The sequence below is a fragment of the Ornithorhynchus anatinus genome, chromosome 14 (assembly GCF_004115215.2).
Source record: "Ornithorhynchus anatinus isolate Pmale09 chromosome 14, mOrnAna1.pri.v4, whole genome shotgun sequence".
NCBI classification, from domain to species: Eukaryota; Metazoa; Chordata; class Mammalia; order Monotremata; family Ornithorhynchidae; genus Ornithorhynchus; species Ornithorhynchus anatinus.
Genome location: NC_041741.1, coordinates 52,771,211 through 52,787,507, shown reverse-complemented (window position 1 = coordinate 52,787,507; position 16,297 = coordinate 52,771,211). Strand labels below are relative to the sequence as shown.

Below are 16,297 nucleotides of genomic sequence, written 5' to 3'. Positions count from 1 at the left end.
AGAATTTAAGTGACTTGCCCCAGGTCACACAGCACAGAAGTGGCTGAGGTGGGATTAGAAGCCACGTCATCTGACTCCCAAGCCTGTGCTCTTTCCACTAAACCACACTGCTCGACCTGCCTCCCCCCGTCTCTGTGTCTCTCAGCCTGCCTCCTGCACCTCTGTGTCTCTCAGTCTGCCTCTGTGTGAGCATATCCCACGGTCTCTGTCCGACTGTCTCCCTGTGTCTGATTGCCTGCCTGCCTCATCCTGATCCTGCATGGGGCCATCCATCTCTGGTGGCTTTTCGGAAATGCCTCCTGCAGGCTCTGCCCATCTGGCCCCAGCTCCCTCCCTCCCTGGAGGCATCTGTCACCGTAATTCTGTTCCCAAACTCTTCCCAGGCACAAAGCTGGGCCGAGGGGGAAGAGTCCCACAGAGAGGCTTGGAGAAGGGCCCCAGCCCTTCCCTCCCAAAGCCTCCTCCCACTCAGGCAGTGGAAAGAAGTTCTGACAGATGGGGCAGGTGGGTTGGGGTGGTGGAGCAGGGTCGAGGGGGAGGGGAGAGACTTGGCCACCAGACCCTGGAGTGCTCTAGCCTGAGAAGGTTGGCCATCTGCTCCCATAGAGAGCTAGCCCTTTTAGAAAATAAGCTCCATGAGGGTAGGGGCCGGGGCTGTAGTGTTTTGAGACTGTGAGCCCTGCATGGGACAGGGACTACGTCCAACCCGATTTGCGTATATCCACCCCAGCGCTTACTTCAGTGCCAGACACATAGTAAGCACTTAAGAAATACTGTAATTATTATTATTATTATTATTATTTCTGCTTTATTTTCCCCCCAGCACCTAGTAGAGTGCTTTCCCCCAGGGGACGCTCAGTATATACAATTGCTAGACAGCTCTCCGCTCCACCTGCCCCTCCAAGGAAAGTTCCTCATCCTCATCCTCATTGTGACCAGAGGCAGGAGGTTGGCCAGGGTGATCTCTGTAGGGCCAGGCTGTTCTAAGAGATAGGAAACTAGGGTTCTGTTCAGGTTTTGTTTTCTTTTTCAATAGCATTCATAAAGGACTTACTACAGGCCAGACAGAGTAGAGCCAAGATAATTGGGTTGGACACAGTTCCTGTTCAACGTAGAGCTCACAGTCTTAATCCCCATTTTACAGATGAGGGAACTGAGACACAGAGAAGTAAAGAGGTTTGCCCAAAGTCACCCAGCAGACAAGTGGAAGAGCTGGGATTAGAACCCATGGCCTCTGACTTCCAGGCCCATGCTCTTTTCACTAGGCCATACTGCTTTGCTTCTTCAGGTTGGATGTCTCCTGTGGCCAGCAAAAGAGACTGATGGGGACAGGGCAGAGGGCAGATGTGGGTAGAAGAGGGATGAAAGGAGAGAAGGCGGGATGTTGATGATGATGATGATAAATAATACTTTGGTTTTGTTGCAGTGCTTTTTGGGTAATTTTTTCCAAAGAAATTTCCCATTATTTCTCATTTTATCATCAGAATTCTTGATTTTTTTTAATGGTATTTGTTAAGCACGTACTCTTTGCCAAGCACTGTAAAAAGTGCTGGGGTAGATACAAGCTAATCAGATTGGACACACTCCGTGTCCCACATGGGGCTCACAGTCTTAATTCCCATTTTACAGATAAGGTAACTAAGGCACAGAGAAGTGAAATGACATGCCCAAGGTCACAGAGCAGACAAGGGGTGGCGTCGGGATTAGAAGCCAGGTTCTTCTGACTTCCAGGCCTGGGCTTCTGGTGAGGTAGGGAGATGCTATCCCTGTTTTACAGGTGGGGAAACTGAGTCCCAGAGAGGAAAATTGATATGCCCAAGGTCACAGAGCAGCTCTGTGACTGACCTGGGACTAGAACTCGGGTCTCCTGACTCCCAGCCCTGTGCTGAATCCACTAGGCTTCACTGCCTTCTAGATGGAGACCTGGGGCGGGTGAGATGGGGTAGGTCCTTGGGGAAGGCAAGGGCGATGCCGTAGGAAAGTTCAAGTGACCCCAGCCAGCCACCCCCAACCCACAGAAACACCAGGTGTTGGGAACATGGTGGGATAAGTCTGCAGGAGCAGAGTGAGGAGAGGTGGGTTGGTCCCCGGGAGCCACCCTGGGGCTCAACTCCACCCTGGAGACCCAAGGCCAAACTGTGTCTTCGGTCTGCCTCGAGGCACTTAGATCTCTGGAGCTGGGAGGGTTTGGAGGGGTCACCATTCCCCCTTGTTTCCTTTGACAAAGCTCCTGTATAGATCAATTTATGACCTCTATCAATCAGTGGTATTTATTGAGCCCTTACTGTTTGTAGAGCACTGTACTTAGGACTCGGAAGAGTACAGTATGATAGAGTTGGAAGAAATGAACCCTACCCTCGAAGACCCTACAAGCTAGTGGGGAAAGCATTATAATAAATTACAGGAAGAGAATGAAACAGAGTATAATAATAATTGTGGTACTTATTAAGTGCTTCCTATGTGCCAGGCACTGTACTAAGGGCTGGGGTGGATACAAGCAAATCGGGTTGGACACAGTCCCTGTCCCATGTAGGGTGCACAGTCCTAATCCCCATTTTACAGATGAAGTAACCGAGACACAGAGAAGTGAATAGACTTGCCCAAGGCCACAGAGCAGGCAAGTCGTGGGGCCGGGATTAGAACCCAGGTCCTTCTGACTCCCAGGCCCATGCTCTATCCACTATGCCATGCTGCTTTGTGTGGCGGGGATGGGGTGAGTATAGAAGTGCTTAGGAGTACTGACTTAATTGCATATGTGATGCAGAGGGGAAGAAGATGAAAAGTTAGTCAAGGAAGTCTTCCCAGAGTACCAATCAATGATATTTATCGAAAACTGTGTGCCGAGCACTGTATTAAGCGCTTGGGAGACTACAGTATAACAGAGTATTGTACTGTAGAGAAGGAGCAGAAGCAAGATTGGAGGGGGTCAGGGAGAGAATTGGAAGCAGCAGGTGTAGACAACTCACTCAAGGAGTTTGACAAGGAATGGTAGGAGGGAGATGTAAGCTCCTGCCCACAAAGAGCTTACAGCCTAGATGGGGAGACAGACAATTAAGATGTACTTAAGTGCTGAGGGGCTGAGGGTGGGGAGAATAAAGGGTACAAATCCAAGTGCAAGGGTGATGCAGAAGAGAGAGGGAGTAGGGAAAATCAGGGCTTACTCTGGAAGGCCTCTTGGAAGAGATGTGATTTTAATAAGGCTTTGAAGGGGGGGAGAGTGATGGTCTGTAGGATATTAAGGGGAAGGGAGTTCCAGGCCAGAGGCAGGGTGTAGGAGAGGAGTCAGTGGTGTAATAGATGAGGCCGAGGCACAGTGAGCAAGCTAAGACTAGGAGAACAAAGTGAATGTGCTGGGTTGTAGTAGGAAATCAGCAAGGTAAGGTAGGAGGGGGTAAGGTGGTTGAGTGCTTTAATGCCAATGATAAGGAGTTTCTTTTTTTCTGTTTGATATGGAGGTAGATGAGCAACCACTGGAGGTTCTCAAGGAGTGGGGAATCATGTACTGAATGCTTTTTAGAAAAATGATCCAAGCAACAGAGTGAAGTTTGGACTGGAGTTGAGAGAGACAGGCAGCAAGGAAGTCAGCGAGGAGGCTGATGCAGTAGTCGAGAAGGGATAGGATAAGTGCTTGGATCAGCATAGTAGCAGTTTGGGTGGAGAGGGAAGGGTGGATTTTAGCGATATTGTGAAGGCCAAACTGACAGGATTTGGTGACAGATTGAATACGTGGGTTGAATGAGAGAGCTGAGTCGAGGATAACACCAAGGTTACAGGCTTGGAAGAAAGGGAGGATGGTAGTGCTGTCTACAGCATGGGAAGAACAGGGTTTGGGTGAGAAGATGAGAGGTTCTGTTTGGACATGTTAAGGTTGAGGTGTCAGCGGGACATGCAGGGAGAGATGTCCAGAAGGCAGGAGGAAATGTGAGATTACAGGGAAGGAGAGAGGTCAGGGATGGAGATGGAAATTTGGGAGTCATCTGCATAGAGATGGTAGTTGAAGCCATGGGAGCAAATAAGTTCTCCAAGGGAGTAGGTACAGATGGAGAATAGAAGGGGACCTAGAACAGAGCTTTGAAGGACTCCCACAAGTAGGGGGTAGCAGACTAAGGAGAAGCCCACAAAAGAAATAATGAGCCACCAGAAAGATTGTAGAAGAACCAGGAGGGGACAATATCAGTGAAGTCAAGGTTAGAAAATGTTTTCAGGAGAAGAGGGTGGTCCACATCTTAGAGGTTGAGGAGGATTAGGGTGAAATGGAGGCCATTGGATTCAGCAAGGAGGAGATCATTGCTGACCTTTGAGTGGGCAGTTTTAGTGTAGAGAAGGAGCAGAAGCAAGATTGGAGGTGGTCAGGGAGAGAATTGGAAGCAAGTATAGACAACTCGCTCAAGGAGTTTGAAAAGGATTGGTAGGAGGGAGATGGGGCAATAACTGGAGAGACCTTTGGAGTCAAGGAAAGGGGTTTTTTTAAGTTAGGGGAGACATGATCATGTTTGAAAATAGTGGGGAAGAAACCACTGGGGAGTGAACAGTTGAAGATGAAGGTCAGAAAGAGAAGAAGGGCAGGGACAATTGCTTTGATATGGTGCAAAGGAATAGGATCGGGGACGCAGGTGGAAGGGATAGATTTTGAGACCAGGTGGGAGATCTCCTTTTTAAATACTCCTGGGAAAGTGGGCAGGGAACATGTCTGCTAATTCTGTTGTATTCTCCCAAGCTCTTAGTACAGGGTTCTGCACATAGTAAGTGCTCAATAAATACTATTGATTGACTGAAAGGTGAAGATAGGGTTATAATTTTAGTAGGATCTTAAAGATGGGGAGAGTGGTATTCTGTCGGGTATGAAGCAGGAGGGAGTTGAGGTCAAGGTCCATGCTGGGTCACCGAGGAAGAGTCAAAGATGGAGAGAGGAGCGTGAGGGGTGTTGGATGACCTTTGTTGGATCACTGGAGGGGCAGTCAAGCTGGAGAGGGAGTCAGGAGTATGGAATTGTCTCACCCTTACCATGAGAGTGGGTGTCCAGTAGGGCAGCCAGGACCTGGTTCCGCTCAATGACCTGGACCAGATAGAATAATAGTAACAATAATAATAATAATGGTATTTGTTAAGCACTTATTATGTGGCAATCACTGTTCTAAGCTCTGGGGTAGATACAAGGTAATCAGGTTGTCCCACGTGGGGCTCACAGTCTTCATCCCTATTTTTCAGATGAGGTAACTGAGGCACAGAGAAGGTAAGTAGCTTGCCCAAGGTCACACAGAAGACAAGTGGCAGAGCTGGGATTAGAACCCACATACTCTGACTCCCAAGCCTGTGCTCTTTCCACTAAACCGCGCTGCTTCTCAAGGGTCAAGGATGAGGGTCTGATCCGGAAAAGGCTTATACGGGGGAGCGTCAGTCAGTAAGCAAGTAGTCAGTTGCTAGACTGCTCCTGGAGAGGAGGGAGCGTGTCTACCAAATGCATCGTACTCTCCCAAACACCCAAACTCCCAAACATCTCATCTCCCCCGATTAGACTGTAAGCCCGTCAAACGGCAGGGACTGTCTCTATCTGTTGCCGACTTGTTCATCCCAAGCGCTTAGTACAGTGCTCTGCACATAGTAAGCGCTCAATAAATACTATTGAATGAATGAACTCAGTATAGTGCTGCGCACAATGTAAGCCTTCCATAAATGCCACTGAGTGGCAGGTACTAAGCCCATAGGATATCTTTATTAGCTCTGTGGTATGTTCCTGGCACCTCTGCTGGGGTCCAGACCCAGACCCTGGCCTCAGAGAGCTCTCAATCTGGCAGGGAAGATGAACCCTGGCCCCATGGACCTTAGCCAAGGTCCTTAAGCAAGTGCTGAAGAGGAGCTGGTCTCGGTTGATTTGTGGGTGGTGGGGGTTGACTTGAAAAACCTTCTGGAGGAGGTGGCCTTGAGCTAAGTTGTAAAGATGGGATGGTAAGGGGGTGGTGGATGTAATGGGGAGATGGTTCCCTAGAGGGCTGGTGTGGCCTAGGTTAAGTGTTCCCTTCGGCCTCTCCACTGTCTCTTGTTCTCTTTTTCTCTCCCCCACACCCTTGGTCTGTCCCTCAAGTGTGAGCAGCATGATTGGTGAGCAGGGATGGGCATGCAGGACTGACCAACAGACCATTTGTCCCACCAGCCACGCCCTCAGCACAGCCTGGCCCGGAGGGCCACTAGGAGGCCACTGGGAAGCCACTATGGGGGCTGCTGGAGGGCTGCTGTGGAGGTTGCTGGGAGGGGTGCTGTGGGAGTTGCTGGGGAGAGTGCTGTGGGAACAATGAGAGGCTGCTGTGGGGAGCTACTGTGAGACTGCTGAGAGGGGGCTGCTTGGGGGCCATTGGGGGACTGCCAGGTTCCCTGGGAAGCTGTTATGGGCACTGCTGAGGGCTCCGCTGTGGGACTCCTGGGAGAAGAGGAGTCTTTGGAACAAAAGGAGATGGGAAGAGACCAGGATTGAGGCAAGATGGGGGGGGGGGGGGAGGAATCGTAGAGTTCACGAATATGGGGAGAAGAGGAGGGGGGAAGGGAGGAGCAGGATTGGTTGGTTGAGGAAGGATCCAGGGGGAGTGAAGGGAGGGGAGGCCTCTCCCACAGCTGGCCCCAGCATCAGTTCTGCCCTCTCAGGCCAAGAGGGTCCTCATCCTTTTTCTGACCCCCAACCCCACTCTGCCTCGGGCCTACTCTGATGGGGACTCTGCTCTCTACCCCTTCTCAGTGCTCAGCATCGGCGAGGGCGGCTTCTGGGAAGGCTCAGTGAAAGGCCGGACAGGCTGGTTCCCGGCAGACTGCGTGGAGGAGGTGCAGATGCGCCAGTATGACACCCGGCATGGTGAGTGACACAACCCCACCCTCGACCCTCCACAGCTCCATTGACCTCAATTCTAGGGAGACCCCACCACCAAAGGGACTACTGTACTCATTGCACACTGTCTCAAGTCCCCTCTGGTCCCTGCAGAGGGAACACCTACCCAAATTCTCCCCTGGGCCTCTGACCCCAGCCCCTCACACCCTGTCATTTGGCCCCCTCTCTTACTGCCAGCTTCCTCTGACCCCTCCTCCAGGCCTGTCTTCTAACAGAACTACTTTCTGCCATTGGACCCAGGACTCCCCACACACACCCCAGAGAGCCCTCAGCCCTTTCCTGTGTGAATGGCTCAATCAGACCGAACCCACCCAGGAACTCCACTTCCTCAGCTGTCCTCCTCCAAACCTCCAGTGATTCTCCACTGCCTCTACCAATCATCAGGTTCAAGTTTGCCACCAGCTGGCTCCTCTCTTTCCTATCCTCTCTCTTTTCCCTCTACATCTCACCCGGAGCCATCGCTTCTACATCCTGACCCACCCCAGCTTGCACCTCTTCTGCCTCCAACCCACAGCCTATGTCTCCCTTGACCTAGAACTCTCTCTCCCCTCAGCTCCCCCAAACCGCCCCTGCTCCTTCTTCAAAGCCCTCCAAAAAGCCACTTCTCCCATGAAGGGAGGCCTGATCAATCCATAACCTTCTCAGATCTGCTCGCCCTCACTCACCCCTTAGTACACTCCGCCATACCCATCTCTGTTTATTTCACTGTCGTTGATTTCAGTGTTCCACTCACGTGGTTCAGTTCTGTCTCTTCTCCCACATGTGTAACCATGGTAGATTATTGATTTATTCCTGCTTTTCTTCTCCTCTGGCCTGCCAGTTCCTCAAAGGGAGGCATACCCAGTAAACTTACTCTATCTTCATTCATTCAGTGATATTTATTGAGCGCTTACTATGTGCAGAGCACTGTACTAAGCTCTTGGAATGTACAGCAACAGAGAGAGACAATCCCTGCCCAATGACGGGCTCACAGTCTAAACAGTCTATCTGTTCCATGAGGGCTAGTCCAGAGAGTGGTTGTGTGAAAAGCAACTGGGGAGGTGGGAGTGGTTATGTGAAAAGCAACTGGGGACGTGGGAGATGAGGTGTGTCGGGGCTGGGGGCTGGGGAGGGGGGGCGGGATCGAGATCTAAGTGGGAGCTGGAAGAGTTGTCTGCAGTAGCTGCTTGTCTCTGGGTTGGTCCTGGGGATCAGAATCCAGGCCAGCCTCAATTTCAGGGAAAGATGACATCCAGGAGGAATCTGATCCAGATGTGGCCTTGGGGTCTCTGTTGTTTACTGAATCAAACTGGGAAGTAGGGCTGAGGTCCAAGTGTCTCTTGGGGACCACTGTCTGGGGTGCGAATTTCTGCCAGATAAAGCCAAACCTAAGGTCATAGGCTGCCTTGGGAGCAGCGCTTGGCGTAGCCTTGTCTAGAGACTTCAGGAAAAGTCTAGGAATCAGGATCTCTGGTCTCTTCAGAGAGAAAAGGTTGGGTTCAGGTTTGTACAGAAAATGAAGGGCTTGGGATCAGGGTTTATGGCCTATAAAGAGAGAGATGGGTTTGTTTGCTTGTTTTATTTTTGGTATTTAAATGCTTACTCTGGGTCCAGGCACTGTACTAGGTGCTGGGGTAGATACAAGCTAATCAAATTGGACACGGTCCAAGTTCCACATGGGGCTTTGAGTTTTCATCCCCATTTTATAGTTGAGGTAACTGAGGCCCAGAGAAGTTAAGGGAGTTACCGAGGGTCACACAGCAGACAAGTGACAGAAGTTGGATTAGAACCCAAGGTCAATGCTCTCTCCACTAGGCCATGCTATTTCTGGGCTTTGGTTTTGTTTTTGGGTTCAGAGTGTCTGGTCTATGCAGAGAGAGGAATTTGGGAACAGGGTGTCTGTTTCAGGAAGTAGAGTCTGATGGAGGGATCTCATCCCGGATCTCTTCCCTGGAAATCAGATCTAACCTGGCATCCCTGGCCTCTAGTTTGAGAAATATTGATGGAGTTTGGGGTTCTTTATCCAGGTTTGGGTTCAGGGCCTCTGTCTGTGGTGTGTGGGTGTGGGGACTTGTCTGTTTGGGTTCAAGACTCTGTTTGGACTCCATCTGGAGTTTGTCCCTCGAACTTGGAGTAGCAGAGCAAAACCTCTTTTTTCTGCCCAACGTGGATCACCTTGGCCAACCCCACAGTCTTATCCTCCTAGCCTGATCTTTGTCACCTCTCTTTCTTCCTCCAATCCCCAAACAGTTAGTTGCCAAGTCCTGCAACATCATTTCTTTCTGCCTACGGTTATCTGCCTCACCCCCCAGGTCCCTTGTTTAGACTAGTCACCGGCTCCTGGGCGCAATCAAGAGAAACGTTAGGGAGAACGGGTGGTACTAACCCATCCCTAGGTAGGACCAACTGTAGAGATAGGAGCAAGAATAAGGGTGTAACAGGAAGAGGTTCTGGTAGCTGAATAAATGAGTAAGTAAATTAAAATATGCATTTGCGTTAAAGAACTGAAGCTAGGAATAAACTACACAAACGCTTAGGGTGTTTGGTTGATGTGACTCGGGAGTTGAAAATTAATTGCTGAAGAATTTCCTGGGGGAGGTGGGATTTTTTAGGAGGGTTTGTGACTATGAGAAGAGTTGACGGCTGTCAGATTAGGGGCAGGAGGAGATTCTAAACGAGGAGAACAGCAAGGGGATGGAGGCAGAGTTGAGAGTGAGGCCCACTTCCAGAGTGAGCTTGGAAGGAGCAAAGACTGTGAGCTAGGGAAGCAGGTAAAGAGAGCAGAAACCATCACTCAACCTAGTAATGGTATATTTTGAATATGGAAGATGGAAGGAGCTGATGGAAGGCCTTGAAGTCATCTGCAGGGAGTTCTTGAGGAGGAAGGTGGGAAACCATTGGAGGGTTTTGAGGAGTGGAGAGAGGTGTGCCAAATGTTGCTTCAAGAAGATGATCCTTGTAGAAATGTATAGTACGGATTGTTGTGGGGAGAGTCTGGAGGCAAAGAGACTAGTGAGGAAGGCTGCTGATACACTTGTCTGTTACAAATAATAATAATAATAATGTTGGTATTTGTTAAGCGCTTACTATGTGCCGAGCACTGTTCTAAGCGCTGGGGTAGACATAGGGGAATCAGGTTGTCCCACGTGGGGCTCACAGTCTTAATCCCCATTTTACAGATGAGGGAACTGAGGCACAGAGAAGTTAAGTGACTTGCCCACAGTCACACAGCCAACAAGTGGCAGAGCTGGGATTCGAACTCATGAACCCTGACTCCAAAGCCCGTGCTCTTTCCACTGAGCCACGCTGCTTCTCTTCTGCTTCTGTATGTATGCTGATACATACAGGGTATGTCCGAGCCCTGTGGTCCTCTGGATCTGGGCAGATTGACCAATTGACTTGACTGACTGCCTGCCCACCTTTCCCCCGTCTGTCTGCCTGTCATACCCCTTCAACTTCTCAGATTGGAAGTTCCCCTAGGGAGGGAACAGTCTGCTAAGTCAGACTATGTCCCCAAGGTTCAGATTCTCTGTTTGTTGGTTATTTCATGGCTTGTTGGTGGGAAAAAGCAAGTCATCCAGTCCAGTGCCAAGCACCTCAACCTTTTGCACCCCAATATCCACTTGAGCAGACCTGAACTTAGACTGATCCCCTAGTATAAGGGCCCTCTGCAGAGTTATGTCCCCTGTCTCCTTGGGATCCAGCAGAGATCTCTTCCCCATTCCCCTCTCCTCTTCTCCCCATCCTCTGACTTTTCTTCTCCTTTCTTTTCTCAAAGTCCATTCCCTTCTCCTGCGCATCTGACCCCATCCCTTCGTACCTTATCAAAACACTTGCCCCCTCAGTCCCTAACTGCCATCTGCAATTGTTCACTCTCTGCTAGCTTCTTCCCCAGTGATTTCAAACATGCCCATGTTTCCCCTATCCTAAAAAAGCCTCCCTTGACCCCACAGCTTCCTCCAATTATCGCCCCATCTCCCTCCTAACATTCCTCTCCAAATTCCTTAAGTGAGTTCACTATACCTATTGTCTCAAGTTCCTCTCCTCCAATTCTCTCCTTTACCCCCTCCAATCTGGCTTCTGACCCCTTCACTCCACAGAAAATGCCCTCTCAAAGGTCACAAATGATCTCCTTGCCAAATCCAACGGCCTCTACTCCATCATAATCCTCCTCGACTGCTCAGCTGCCTTCAATACTGTTGACCACCCCCTGCTCCTGGAAACATTGTCCAGCTTTGGTTTCACTGACAGTGTCCTCTCCTGGTTCTCCTCCTATCTCTCATCACTCATTCTTGGTCTCTTTCGCGGGCTCCTCCTCTGCCTCCCATACCCCCCTAACTATGGGTGTCCCTCAAGGTTCAGTTCTGGGTCCCCTTCTAGCCTCTCTATATATCCATTCCCTTGGAGAATTAATTCACTCCCATGGTTTCAGCTACCCCTTCTATGCGGATGGTTCCCAAATCTACATCTCCAGTCCTGCTTTCTCTCCCTCTCAGCAGTCTCGCATTTCCTCCTGACTTCAAGACATTGCTACTTGGATGTCCTGCCACCACCTCAAACTTAATATGTCCAAAACAGAATTCCTTATCTTCCCACCCAAACCCTGTCCTTCCCCTTACTTTTCCATTACTGTAGACAGCACTACCATCCTTTCTGTTTTACAAACCCTTAACCTTGGCATTAACTATGATTCCTCTCTCTCATTCAACCCACATATTCAATCTATCACTAAATCCTGTGGATTCAACCTTCACAGCATCACTAAAATCCCCCCTTTCCTCTCTAGTCAAACTGCCACCATATTTATCCAATCACTTATCCTATTCCACCTTGATTACTGTATCAGCCTCCTTGCCAACCTCCCTGCCTTCTATCTCTCCCCACTCCAGTCCATCCTTCACTCTCCTGCCCAGATCGTTTTTCTACAAAAACGTTCAGTTCATGTTTCCCTACTCCTCAAGAACTTCCCATGGTTACCCATCTACCTCTGCATCAAATCACCTTGCCCCCCTCCTACCTCACCTCAATACCCTCCTACTACAACCCAGCCCACACACTTCACTCCGCTAATGCCAACCTACTCACTCTACCTCGATCTCATCTATCTCACCACCGACCTTTCGTCCACGTCCTGCCTCTGGCCTGAAATGCCCTCCCTCTTCAAATCAGACAGACAGTTACTCTCCCCCTTCTTCAAAGCCACATCCCCTCCAAGAGGCCTTCCCTAACTAAGCCTTCTTTTCCTTTTCCTTCCCTTCTGCATCAACCTGACTTGCTCCCTATTTATTGGAGCAGCCCCACAGCACTTATATACATATCCATAATTTATTTATATTGATGTCTGTCTCCCACTTTAGACAGTAAACTCAATGTGGGCAAAGAATGTGTCTGTTATACTGTTATATTGTACTCTTCCAAGTGCTCAGTACAGTGCTCTGCACACAGTAAGCACTAAATAAATACAACTGATGGATTGATTACCCTCTCCCCTACTCTTCTTTTGTCCCACTTCCTCTCTTCCCCTGCTTTCCTCCTCCCTTCCTCCTCTCTCCTCCTGGCCATTCCACTCCCAATTTTGTTCTGGTTTGGGGAGGTCAGTTCCTGAGTGAAAATCAGCGCTCCAAGTTGTTCAGTTGGGACATTTCAGCACATACCCCCCAAACACTTAGGAACTCAACCTCTACCGACCACAGAGCACTTAAATGCATCTCCTTGCTCTTGCTTGCCTTCCCTACCTGTAACTTATTTTAGTGCCTGCCTCCCTAACTAGATCATAAACTTCTTGAGGGGAGGGATCCTGTCTACTTACTCTGTTGTACTCTCCCAAGGGCTTAGTACAGTGCTGTGCACACAGTAAGCCTTCAGTCAAGACAATGGATTGGTTGATTTAGCTAGCCTCCAGAAAGCTCACCAAAAGATCATTTGCTCAAAGTGCATTTGCCCCCTCCTCACTTCCTTGGGCTTATGTCAGTCCCTGTCCCTGGATGACTGGCCGCCCCGACCCCAGTGGGCCCCAACACACGGGTGAACCAGAAATACTGCCCAGAAACTCCAACCTGAGCCCTCAGTTCAAGAACTCTGAATTCCAAGTTCTCTTTAGGGGCTGGGAACGTTCTAGCCTCTAGGGGCAGGGCTGTTGGGCGGTGGGGAGGGGCGGGCAATACCAGGAGGTGGCTGCCGAGGAGCGTGCCTAGGGGTGGCAAATGTATCAATCAAGCAATCAATGGTATTTATTGAGCACTTACTGTGTGCAAAGCACTGTTCTAAGTGCTTGGGAAAGTACAATATAATAGAGTTGGTAGATGTGATCCCTGCCCAAGAGGAGCTTACAGCCTGCAGGGGGAAACAGACATTAAAATACATTACAAATAGGGGAAATAATCAAGTATAAAGATACATATATAAGGGCTGTAGGGCTGGGGTTGAAGATCAAAGTGCTGATCTGGAAGTGGGATCAGCCTCTCGTCGGGAATGGAACTAGATCTTTGTCTTGATTGGCTCAAAGGTTGTGTTTTGGGGAGCAGGGAAATTGTGGCCTCAGGTGTAGTGACTGGGGTGCTGGAGGTCATGCTTGGGGGAGGGAGGCAAGGGGTAGCCCCATGTCGGGGGGGGGCGGTGTCCATGCCAGGGGAGTGGCCGAGGCCTGGACTCTGAGGACAGCATCCGACTGCTGTGTGCAGGGTGGTTTAGGGAAGGCCTCGCTCCACATCAGGGGGTTCCGTGTCCTGGGTCAGGCCGGACGTGATTTCAGCCCTTGCTGGCGCAAACTCCTGGCCAGAAAGCTCTGCTGGTTCCCCCTCCCACCGGGCCGCCGTCTGCCCTGGGCGGTTGTTTTCCTCGTGGCCGCGCCGTTGGCGGGCAGGAACAATGCGTGTAGCTCTGTTTGATGCTGGACCTGCTGCCACCACCCACCCAGGCACAGTTCTCCCAACTCCCCCAGTCTGTAGACGCCCACCCACCCCATGGCCGCTTGCCCTGCTGCCCCACTCGCCAATTTGCCTGGGGGTCCTGTGAGCTGGGGCGACTTTCCCCTAAGCCACCCCCTCCCCCCACCCCCAACCTCCACCCCAAGGCCATGATCCCTGATGACTTCCTTGCCAGAGGCCACCAGGTTCCAGTCTCTCTCTCCTCCTCCTCCTGGGTCTCTGCTCTCTCCAGGCTCGGGCACCAGGGGTGCCATCCAGACCTGATGGGGCAGTATCCACTGACCTCGGCCCACCTGATGTTCCCTTAGGCCCAAGCAGCAGCAGCAGCAGCAGCAGCAGCAGCAGCAGCAGCAGTTGGGCTCCTTGGGCCGGCAAGGCTGAGCTCCTAGAGAACCTAGTGAAACAGCATTTTCCGTGCAAAAGAAGCTGGCCGTGGGCCAGGGCAGAATCCCCTCTCCAAAGAACAACTTGCTGCTGCGCCTCCCAGGCTGTTCTCTCGGCCCCCTGCGTGCTCTCCACCATCCCCACTAATCTTACTGGCGAGGTCAGCCTGACAGCGTTGTCCGCAGCTCAGCTCCCCGCCTCTCCCCCCGGAAACAAGCTGACCCAAAGCGGGGGCTGTGGACTCCCTCCTTCCCCTCTCTTTCCCTCTCCTCTCCCTTCTCCTCCCTCCTCCTCTGCTTCCTTCTCCTCTTCTCCTCTCTCCTCTCCTCCCTTCCCCCTTTCTTCTCCTCTCCTCTCCTGTCTTCTCCTCTGATCCCCTCTCCTTCCTTCCCCTCTCCTCTCCTCTCCTCCCTTCCCATCTCCTCTGCTCTCCTCTCCAGTGTACAGGGCCGGAGAGGGGCTTTGGCGCGGCTCTTTGGCGCTCTCTGGTGGCCAGCTATTGTAGTACATACTGTAAATGACCAATCAATTAATCCGTGATTTTTTATTTTTTTTAGCGCCCACTCTGTGCCACAGCACTGTAATAAGCGCTTGGAATAGTAGAGTAGAGTAGAGCTGGTAGACACGAGCCTCATCACAAGGAGCATACAGTCTAGAGGGAGAGAAAAGTACAAATAGGAGAAATGGCAGAAGGTAACGATATGGTATCTAAAGTCAGTAGGGCAGAGGGTGAGATGAATATTAAGATGAATAATATTATGTGAATATATAATATTATGGATCCGAGCGCACAGGTGACGCAGGTGAAAGGGTGGATAGGGAAATGAGGACATAGGGAAGGCCTCTTGGAGGAATTGTCAACATGTCTACTAACTCTTGTATTGTTCTCTCCCAAGGATGTAGTACAGAATTCTGCACAGTAAGTGCTCAATAAATACCACTGATTGATTTTAGGAGGGTTTTGAAGGCGGGGAGTGTGGGGGCTCCTCCCTGCCTCCTGTCTCCCCCTACTCCAGTGCTTACTTCACTCTGCTGCCTGCATCATTTTTCTACAAAAACACTCTATCCATGTTTCCCCACTCTTCTAGAAACTTGAGTGGTTGCCCCTCCACCTCCACATCAAACATCTTGCCCCCTCCTACCTCACCTTGCTACTCTCCTACTACAACCCAACCCACACACTTCACTCTAATGCCAACCTACTTATTGTACCTTGAGCTCATCGATCTCTCAGCTGACCTCTCACCCATGTCATACCTCTGGCCTGGAAACCCTTCCCTTTTCATATCCTACAGACAATTACTCTCCCCACCTTCAAAGTCTTATTGAAGGCACATCTCCTTCACGAGTCCTTTCTGACTCAGCTATCATTTCCTCTTTTCCCACTCCCTTCTGAGTTGTCCCGGCTTGCTCCCTTTATTCATCCCCCCTTCTCAGCCCCACAGCACTCGTGTCCATATCTGTAATTTATTTATATTAATACCTGCTTCCCCCACTAATAATGTTGGAATTTGGTAAGCGCTTACTATGTGCCAAGCACTGTTCTAAGCGCTGGGGTAGACACAAGGTAATCAGGTTGTCCCACATAAGACTCACAGTCTTCGTCCCCATTTTACAGATGAGGTAACTGAGGCACAGAGAAGCTAAGTGACTTACCCAAGGTCACACAGTTGACAAGCGGCAGAGCCAGGATTAGAACCCACTACCTCTGACTCCCAAGCCCGTGCTCTTTCCACTGAGTCTCGCTGCTTCACTAGGCTGTAAGCTCATTGTGGGCAGGGAATATGTCTGTTTATTGTGCTATAGTTCTCTCCCAAGCATTTAGTACAGTGCTCTGCACACAGTAGGTACTCAATAAATACAGTTGAATGATAGTACTCTCCCAAGCCCTCAGTACAGTGCTCTGCACAAAGTAAGCTCTGAATAAATACCATTGATTGATCGATTACTCTGTCAGATATGAAAGGGAAGGGAGTTCTAGGCAGGAGGAAGGACGTGGGCAACGGGTCAGTGTGAGGATAGATGAGATTGAGATATAAGAGTGTAAGTTAGCATTAGAGAAGCAAAGTGTGTGGGCAGGGTTGTAGCAGGAAATCAGCAAGGGAAGATAGGAGGAAGAGAGCTGATATACTGC

At 50.4% G+C, this 16,297-nt stretch overlaps 1 protein-coding gene across 4 annotated transcripts in view; it reads left to right on the top strand.

Moving 5' to 3' along the window:
* Window positions 1–16,297, top strand: part of SHANK3 (SH3 and multiple ankyrin repeat domains 3) — a 104,623-nt gene that overhangs the window by 42,686 nt on the left and 45,640 nt on the right. For all 4 annotated transcript variants that reach the window (XM_029078618.2, XM_029078620.2, XM_029078622.2 and 1 more), the window contains exon 12: window positions 6,728–6,841. In XM_029078618.2, coding sequence (XP_028934451.1) covers window positions 6,728–6,841 — 114 coding nt within the window. The remainder of the gene's footprint in view (window positions 1–6,727; window positions 6,842–16,297) is intronic.